The 9,755-nt window shown below is 39.1% G+C and overlaps 1 protein-coding gene across 3 annotated transcripts in view; it reads left to right on the forward strand.

Annotated features, from left to right (window-relative positions):
• The window catches only part of ralba (v-ral simian leukemia viral oncogene homolog Ba (ras related)), a 23,970-nt gene extending 14,594 nt beyond the window's left edge, over positions 1-9,376 (forward strand). For 2 of the 3 annotated variants that reach the window (XM_014016492.1, XM_014016491.1), the window contains exons 2-5: positions 2,366-2,572; positions 2,856-3,064; positions 5,585-5,762; positions 7,823-9,376. In XM_014016492.1, the coding sequence (XP_013871946.1) occupies positions 2,459-2,572; positions 2,856-3,064; positions 5,585-5,762; positions 7,823-7,945 (624 nt within the window). In that variant the 5' untranslated portion in view covers positions 2,366-2,458 and the 3' untranslated portion in view covers positions 7,946-9,376. Of the gene's footprint in view, positions 1-1,898; positions 2,264-2,365; positions 2,573-2,855; positions 3,065-5,584; positions 5,763-7,822 lie in introns of those variants that run through there. The other variant, XM_014016493.1, reaches the window with a different exon arrangement.
• The last annotated feature ends 379 nt before the right edge of the window (positions 9,377-9,755 follow it).

Raw genomic sequence — 9,755 nt, forward strand, 5'->3', positions numbered from 1 at the left:
ATCTAATGCTAAACATAGGGTTGGGTGATAAGTCAATTTAATTGATTAATTCAATTTGTCATTTATAAAGATTTAATTTTGGGAAAATGGAGACCCCCCGCCCCCACCAGTGCACTCTTTGGGGCTTCTGTAGTTCAGACGTCACCCCACCTGTCCCTCAAGGCGTTTGGTACACGACATGACAATGTGGCAGCTAGCAAAGAGGACCTATTTCTCAAAAAAGGCCCTGTTTCTTCAGTTATCTGGAACTGCAGGTTTTGCAACCCTGGACTTGGAGCAACAAACACCTCACTGCAAAATCTGTTTGAAGGCTCTTGYTACAAATTAGTTTCGACACCTGAAACAGAGGCATTCCGTTAAGTGGGAAGCAAATTCGATTAAAATCGAAAATCGAATTTGGGATGAAAAAAAATCAGATTTATTTTTGGGCCATATCGCCCAGCCCTACTCTACTTGGTTTTAAATATTCTGCTATTAGTGTAAAATAATCTAGTACAGGTTTGACATGTCTAAATATTTACATTTTTTAAACTAGAGCAGATTAAAGATGCTTTAGTTTAGTAGAACGTTAGGTGGAATTTCCCTTTAGTCATGTCTGGAATCAGAAGCTTCAGCTTTGTGTGGCTCAGTAATGATAAATTGATGGCGAATGACCTCACTCGCAGGATTTAACATCAACAATCAGATTTATTACAGAGGGAATATTGAAGATGATGCAGGACAGCAGCTTTGTGGTTACCGTAGTTTACAGAGAGGATCCCCAATCTAAGTTCTTTCAGTTTGTTTTTGAGATGAGGCAGAAGTCCATGCATTGTGCTGCGTTTCAAGCACAGCTGATTTCTGCTCCACGTCTTTTCCTTCCTGTACCTGGTTCATTTCTGAACATGCATGTCCATTGAAACATGGAGAGTAACCAGAGCAACGCAGCATGTGGACATTTTATTTTATTTTATTTTTTTCACCCCTCTCACCAGAGGTTGAGGGAGGTTGTTGAGCCCATCAGGTCTGAGCCTTCGGGCTGCTGGCTCAAGGTGCCGACTCACCTAGCAGGAAGCTGGTGCTGCCGAGGCAATGGAGGACAGTGATGTTAGCAGCATCATTGTTAACACGAGCTAATGTTCAAAACGGTAACAAACTTTCAGCGCATTGCAGCTTGGTACATGCAAATGTTACAGCTTGGTACATGCTTATAATAGCTAACTATTACATAAGCGTGTACCAAGCTGAAGTAGCCACAGTTCAACCCATAGTGGGCAGCACCAAGATGTTTTTTGACAAACTAGCAGAAATAAGCAAATTTTCATGAAAAGGTCCAAATTTGCACAGAACTTTCTTTGCTTTCACCTATTAAAGATTTAATTAACAAACCTGAGTATCTTGGTCACAGTTTGTTGTAGGTTAGTGGTTTTAATTACATAAAATTGTCACACTTGCAAATTGAAGTAGGCAACTTGTTATATTTATAAAACAAACAAAAAAATGCTGCAAACCTACTAAATGTAATTATTTACCATATCTTTACAACAAACGTACTGGAGCAATTTAAAAAAAATTGTTTGTCCTTTAAGTCTGTTAAAACAAAAGTTTTCCACAACTAACTGTCCACAGCACGAGACAGGAAGGCAAACAGATGATGTCATTCAAAAACTGTAACCATTGCCATTTTTTTACAGTCACAGCTGCCACATGCTTAAAAAAACAATGACAAAACACAAGACTTGTGTTAGTTTCACCCAGCAGCTAGCCAATTATTTTAAACACACGATTAATCAAATATTGTGACAGACTTGGATTTAAACCCTGGAGCTTGGCACTCTTTAATGTCCATCCAGGTAAGTTGTAGTTTCTGATAAAGCAGGCATCTTCAGTGAAGTCAGCTGGACACTCTTTATAAAGTTATAACTGACAGAGATGGAATATATCGAAGTCAGGCTAAAAGCAATTGACTCCGAGCTTTCACCTTTTGAGGGCAGGGCCCTTTTAAAGCAGATAGATGGCCAGTCACTTCTTCCTTTTTTTTAATGTGTTTAGCACATGATTCCCTGTTTTAATGCGTCTGTAAATGCTGCCTCGCTGTGTAGAATGATGGCTTCATTACTTCTGATCAGTCGCAGTGACCTTTTGATGGCGAACTTTATAAAGTTCTCGGATTCACGAGTAGGCAATTTGGCACCTAGATGGGAATGATGGGGGTTAAGATTCAAGATTTGTTGGAGCACAGCCTAGAGCCTTGGCACGGTGTGTTACTGTCACAGTGAGTGCAGTTAAGTAACAACCGCCATCTGTCCATTTACTTCTCTTATGGGTTGTCCTTAGAGGTTATTTACTGAAGGCGCTGCTAATTTACTTCTCTTATCATTCACAGGTTGTGTCTGTGTGTGTGTGTGTGTGGGTGCCTGTTTGCGTGAGTGTGCACATGTGTTTGAGAGTGTAAGAAAGACACAAGAAGATTCTGGCCATGGCTACCAATAAAGGTAAAAACCAGAGCTCTCTGGCTTTGCACAAAGTGATAATGGTGGGAAGTGGAGGTGTTGGGAAGTCTGCGCTCACGCTGCAGTTCATGTATGATGAGGTGAGTTTATACAGCAGGCACCTGCAAACGTGTTCTGCTAGTTAAAGCTAAGCCCCTTTTATTGAGTGGGAAAGAAAAATTATATATAAAGATGTGATAAAACATGCTTCATTAAGTGCTGCAATTCAATTCTCCTAATCTGCATTATAACTGATTTTTCTCTCCATTTGTTTTCCACCTGCTTTCTAAATGTGCTGACTTAGAGATGCAGCTGGTGGGCTGTGTTTATAACATACATGTGTTTGCAAACTCATAAAATAACTAGAATAAATCTTCTCTTTAGTTTGTCGAAGATTACGAGCCCACCAAAGCAGATAGCTACAGGAAGAAGGTTGTCCTGGATGGGGAGGAAGTCCAAATCGATATCCTAGACACAGCTGGCCAGGAGGACTATGCTGCTATCAGGGATAATTATTTTCGCAGCGGGGAGGGCTTCCTGCTAGTCTTCTCCATAACCGAGCACGAGTCCTTCAGTGCCACTGAGGAGTTCAGGTAATTATGCAATAAGGCAAGCATGGTAATTTGACACCTTTTAAAGCTTTGCCCTTTGAACACAGTCAGATGAGTAGATTTTATGTTGGTGTCACCTATAAGACTTTCTTTTCTGTAGTACTACAACCCCTGGCAAAAAGTATGGAATCACCAGTCTTGGATGAGCACTCATTCAGACATTTCATTCTGTAAAACAGAGGAGCCCAAAGATGGGCCCGCGGGCCAAATTTGGCCCGCCAAGCCATTTGATTCGGCCCACCAACAGTTGCCGAAGTTAAAAGGTTGTAACCTGTTATTCTAGGTAGAAACACAGTATTTCCATTGGTCAGATGACTAAATAAAAGGGCTGTAGTGAAGGTAGTTTTCATTCATGCTGTTGACTTTAGCTTTGATTTATTAGGATTAAACATGAAACATGAAATGACAACAATAAATATTTAGATCAGATTTAACCCCACGTGTAGATTTGCACACTTTATAAGGCCACAAAATCTCATATTTTATCAATTTATGATATATCCCATGAGCCTTTGCTATGGCAGACTTAATCCAAGCGCACAGACTTAAACAAAAGAGGGCCATTGCATAGCATAATCGCTAAAAATAAAGGACTTTACTTTAAAAGCATTCGTATTTCATGTATTATATTACTGCATTTGGCCCACAGCCCTGGATAGATTTTCATTTTGGCCCTCTCAGGGAAAATGTTTGGGCACCCCTGCTGTAAAACAGACTCAGATCAAAAACATGTTACAATAATAAGGTCATTCCAAAGTGCAACTTGTTGGCTTTCAGGTACACTCAAAGAAATGAAGAGAAAACATTGTGGAAGTCAGTGAACGTTACTTTTATTGACCAAGCACAGGGAAAAAATATGGAATCACTCAATTCTGAGGAAAAAAGTATGGAATCACTCAAATTGGAGGTAGAAAATAAGAACGCAACCAGTCAATTTCCTTTCCCTAAATGGACACTTGCCTCAGATTAGATCTGCTCGTTAGTCTGCAGTTAGAAACACCTGCAGTCATGACACCTTGGAGGGCTGCTGGACTAAGTGGAGTGGCAAGAACCATGGCTCCAACAAGAGAAATGTTTCTTGAAACAAAAGAGAGGATTGTGAAACTTTTTGAAGAAGGTAACTCTTCACRCATGGTTGCTAAAGATGTGGGCTGTTCACAGTCAGCTGTATCCAAGATATGGACCAAATACAAACAGCATGGAATGGTTGTTAAAGCCAAGCATACTGGTAGACCAAGAAAGACATCAAAGTGTCGAGACAAACAACTTTAGGCCATTTGTCTTGAAAACGAAAAAGTAAAACTACACAGATGAAGCAGAAATGGGAGGAAGCTGGAGCCAATGTATGTGACCGAACTGTWAGAACCGTTAATCTGTTTTTCATGATTCCATACTTTTTTCCTCCGAATTGAGTGATTCCATATTTTTTCCCGTGCTTGGTCAATAAAAGTAACATTCACCGACTTCCACAATGTTTTCACTTCATCTCTTTGAGTGTTCCTGAAAGCCAACAAGTTGCACTTTGGATTGACCTTATTATTGTATCATGTTTTTGATCTGAGTTTGTTTTACAGAATGAAATGTCTGAATGAGTGCTCATCCATGACTGGTGATTCCATACTTTTTGCCAGGTGCTGTATATCTTTGTGTGTGTGATTTGCCACCATTCCTTTTTATTTGCTACTGTATAGAAGTATGTGCCGGTATTTGTAACATGATGCTGTATGCATTGTTTGTTCGTAGAAAAAAAAATTCCCCTGTAACTTTCCTTCTGTTTAATAGGAGGTTTTCTCCTTGAGCTCTCCTCCTTATGTCACCTGTTATGACAGGTGTACTGCCCCAGTTGAAGGGCCTGCCTTGCCATGTAAGTGGGGGAAAAAAAATTATAAGTTTAGTGAAATTTTCCTGCGGCTGATTGAGCAATAACAGGTCGGTGTCCCTTAGAGGTCAGAGGTTGCACGCTTACCTCACCAATAGCCTACCATTTGTTTACTCTATGCAACTCTTCCGTTTGGTGCTTAAATACATATAAACAAGGTGGGTAGGATTGCGAAGTGCAGGTGGTCAAATTTAAGCGCATGGCCTAGAAAATAGTTTTGCAAGCCATGAACACAAAAATAGACCTTGCTTTTCACAATTTGGCTGCCCAAAATTCAACTTTATGGCTTGCTGCTGACTGGAATACACTGTTGCCGATAATTTGCCAATTTTTTCACAATTTTCTCATTTTTAAATCTCCATCTAGTATCAAACTGTTGCAGCCATTTGAGTTGCTTTCTTTGATGTATTAGTCAAGAAAATATTTTCTTTGCCGTCTGCCACATGATGGAAAAATAATGTTCTACAAGGGGTTCATACTTTGCCAAAAATGAGCCGATCAATAAACAAACAAAAAAAAAAAAACAATGTTCGACATCTCCTGGATTTGTTTAGTAAAATGCCTGATGCTTTAAAGATTTTGAAAGTGCCGCTACATTTACACAAGCTGTTCTGTGCTGGCAGGGAGCAGATCTTGCGGGTGAAGGCAGAGGAGGACAAGATCCCGCTCCTGCTGGTAGGCAACAAGTCCGACTTGGAGGATCGTCGGCAGGTGGTCGTGGATGAGGCCCGCGGGAAAGCTGAAGAGTGGGGCGTCCAATACGTAGAGACTTCAGCCAAAACTAGAGCCAATGTGGACAAGGTGCTACTGCTCACACATTATACTTTATATACAGGTGCTGGTCATAAAATTAGAATATCATGAAAAAGTAGATTTATTTCAGTAATTCCATTTAAAAAGTGAAACTTGTATATTATATTCATACATTACATACAAACTCATATATTTCAAATGTTTATTTCGTTTAATTTTGATGATTACAAATGACAACAAATGAAAATCTCAAATTCAGCATATCAGAAAATTAGAATATTACTGAAGACCAATAAAAACAAAGGATTTATAGAAATGTTGGCCAACTGAAAAGTATGAACATGAAAAGTATGAGCATGTACAGCACTCAGTATTTAGTTGGGGCTCCTTTGGCCTGTATTACTGCAGCAATGCGGCGTGGCWTGGAGTCGATCAGTCTGTGGCACTGCTCAGGTGTTATGATAGCCCAGGTTGCTCTAATAGTAGCTTTTAGCTCTTCTGGATTGTTGGGTCTGGTGTATTGCATCTTCTTCTTCACAATACCCCATAGATTTTCTATGGGGTTAAGGTCAGGAGAGTTTGCTGGCCAATTAAGAACAGGAATACCATGGTCCTTCAACCAGGTACTGGTAGCTTTGGCACTGTGTGCAGGTGCCAAGTCCTGTTGGAMAATGAAATCTGCATCTCCAAAAAGTTGGTCAGCAGCAGGAAGCATGAAGTGCTCTAAAACTTCCTGGTATGTGGCTGCGTTGACCCTGGACCTCAGAAAACACAATGGACCAACACCAGCAGATGACATGGCACCCCAACCCATCACTGACTGTGGAAACTTTACACTGGACTTCAAGCAACGTGGATGAAGTGCCTCTCTTCTTTTCCTCCAGACTCTGGGACCTTGATTTCCAARGGAAATGCAAAATTTACTTTCATCAGAGAACATGACTTTGGACCACTCACCAGCAGTCCAGTCCTGTTTCTCTGTAGCCCAGGCAAGACGCTTCTGACGCTGTCTGTGGTTCAAGAGTGGCTTGACACAAGGAATGCGACWGCAGAAACCCATGTCTTTCATATGTCTGTGTGTGGTGGTTCTTGAAGCACTCACTCCAGCTGCAGTCCACTCTTTGTGAATCTCCCCCACATTTTTGAATGGGTTTTGTTTCACAATCCTCTCCAGGGTGCGGTTATCTCTCTTGCTTGTACATTTTTTTCGACCACATCTTTTCCTTCCCTTCGCCTCTCTATTAATGTGCTTGGACACAGAGCTCTGTGAACAGCCAGCCTCTTTAGCGATGACCTTTTGTGTCTTGCCCTCCTTGTGCAAGGTGTCGATGGTCGTCTTTTGGACAACTGTCAAGTCAGCAGTCTTCCCCATGATTGTGTAGCCTATAGAACTAGACTGAAAGACCATTTAAAAGCCTTTGCAGGTGGTTTGAGTTAATTAGCTGATTAGAGTGTGGTACCAGGTGCCATCCATTTTGAACCTTTTCACAAGATTCTAATTTTCTGATATGCTGAATTTGAGATTTTCATTTGTTGTCATTTGTAATCATCAAAATTAAACGAAATAAACATTTGAAATATATGAGTTTGTATGTAATGTATGAATATAATATACAAGTTTCACTTTTTAAATGGAATTACTGAAATAAATCTACTTTTTCATGATATTCTAATTTTATGACCAGCACCTGTAGAAAATGTGCAGAAATTGTAGGTATTTAAGATAAAGTGGAGTTAAATTCAGGGGTTATGCCCAGGGGTTATGCCATAAGTATATAAATTTATTTAAAGTAGAACAAAAGTAAAATTGAATCTGGTATTTAATTCATTCAGCCTTTGTTTTGAAGGCAGTTTGGTAGATCCAGGCATCTTTAAAACTTGATACAGCTTGTCTGTGGTATGCAACCCAGGGCTCTTCATTAGATGTCTGTGACGCAATCTTGGTTCTTCCTCGTTTTTTCATTCCTACAAACCAGAATATACTTATGAGCAATAAACCACTGTTTTCCCCTGATACAACTGATTGACAGATATTATGACAGATATGTGTCTTTTTTTAAATGTTAGGAAGTAAACATTTAAGTGAAAAAAAATCCTTTTCTCTCCAGGTATTCTTTGACCTGATGCGTGAAGTACGAGGCAAGAAAATGTCCGAAAACAAGGACAAAAACGGGAAAGGAAAGAACAAGAAAAGCAAGAAGAGCTTCAGAGAGAGATGCTGTTTACTTTGAACTCTTCATGGACCTAAACAAGCCACAAGACAACTGTAATGCTGGGGAACAAAGCAGATGTCTTTCATTGTCATTCGAGTGAAAATGATAATTATTTTTTTATCAGCTCATGATAGATTAGTGTGTAGAACAATCGCCACCACTATGTTGCCAATTTATTTCTGATTTTTTTGATTTGGGGTCTGACTGGAAGATGACCACTGTTGTGACTGTGACTTGGACTACAGTGCTTTATGGCTCATAGGAAGCTATTGACTCAACTGCCAATGACACTAACTCTGCTGCTCAAGACATCCTTCTTTGTTTAACTTGGGTTTATGCTACTTCTGACTTTAGCTTTGTGCGTTTTTAAGAAAACCATGCTTTTAGTTCCATTAGTCTTTCTAAACATTTACATGTTCTGGGGACATGATTCTATATTCATGAAATTATAGGGAACTCTGATGCTGCTTCGTCTCGTTTCTGTCTCAAACGTTGATCTCATCCATTATCTGTTTACTCGCGTCTTCACATGGGTGTGTTTATAGTGGTTTTATTTTATTGCATTAGTCCTTTACCCCACTTTCAGTTCATTCCAAGGGTTTGCGACTTTTATGTCCACAGAAGGTTTATGGAGTGCAATGTAATCAGGAGTCCTTGCCAGGGGGGTGGGGGGCATTTCACTTGTCCAATTTTATTTYTTTTTTTCACTGACATGATTGCCACAATTCAATCATAAAACACTTTACAGTTCTTCAAGAATGAAGCTGCAAAGTGAAATCGTTGATGACTGAAAATACTAACACATCTATAACTTGATCTTTACAGAGCTTTGCATAAAAAGGTAATGTAATTACTAATTCTTTGTAGGGTAATTAGAGAGTCACAAAGAGGAGAGCGCAGACCTGATGTGTTCTGTAGTGGAAACCTCCCAGTGCAGGTTTTTATTTTTCTTTTTTTCTTTTGTCATTCATGGCTGTTGAAGTTTGGAGTCATTGCTGGCTCTGCACTCACGGCTCTGGACAATCGTTAATGACTAACCTGTCTGCAATATGATCAAAACTGATGCTAATTGTAAAGAATAACATGCTTTAAGTTCATTTAAATAACCTCCATTATTAATTTCTAAGAAACTAACTTCAGTGGAGTGGACACGATGATTGTTTTTATTATTTTTAAATGTGCCAACGAATGTGTAAACTGAACCTCATTTGTTGGTTTGTATGTTTCTTCACAGCCGATTTGCCAGAAAACTCTACTACCTTACTGTGTCTCTGAGCAAAGCTGTGCTTCATAACTGTTGTTTAATCAAGTGCTACGGTAAATGAAATGTTCCTACCACTGCCTAAACTATTATTTGTAACACCTTTTTTTTATCTGTTCCACTGTAGGTATGCTTCTGTCTCCCTGCAGCAAGAGAGCTGCAGAATAAATGTTCCTCTTCTTTATGAATTAGCATTGTTTTCTGTCCTTTTAAAACAATGATATACATTTCATGGTACCACTTTACAATAAGGCTCCCCTCATAGATGGCGTATAAATAGTTTATAAATAGGTTATTTATTCATCTATAGACACTTAATAAATCATTAATAAATGTTTATTATGGATTAATTAAGAACGAAAAAGAGATAAAACTGTCTGATTTCTTGCCCAATAGTGAGCCAAATCTGTTTGTGCTTACAAACCTAGTAATATGTACACAGTTTTGTATTGGAAACACATATTTACAAAATAAAATTGTACTATATTACTAAATTATACATATTAACTGTCAAAGGGAGCCTTATTGTAAAATATAAGACAGTAGGTACACTATTTATTAATGACT

This window comes from Austrofundulus limnaeus, unplaced genomic scaffold (genome assembly GCF_001266775.1).
Source record: "Austrofundulus limnaeus strain Quisiro unplaced genomic scaffold, Austrofundulus_limnaeus-1.0 Scaffold146, whole genome shotgun sequence".
In the NCBI taxonomy this organism is placed as follows: domain Eukaryota; kingdom Metazoa; phylum Chordata; class Actinopteri; order Cyprinodontiformes; family Rivulidae; genus Austrofundulus; species Austrofundulus limnaeus.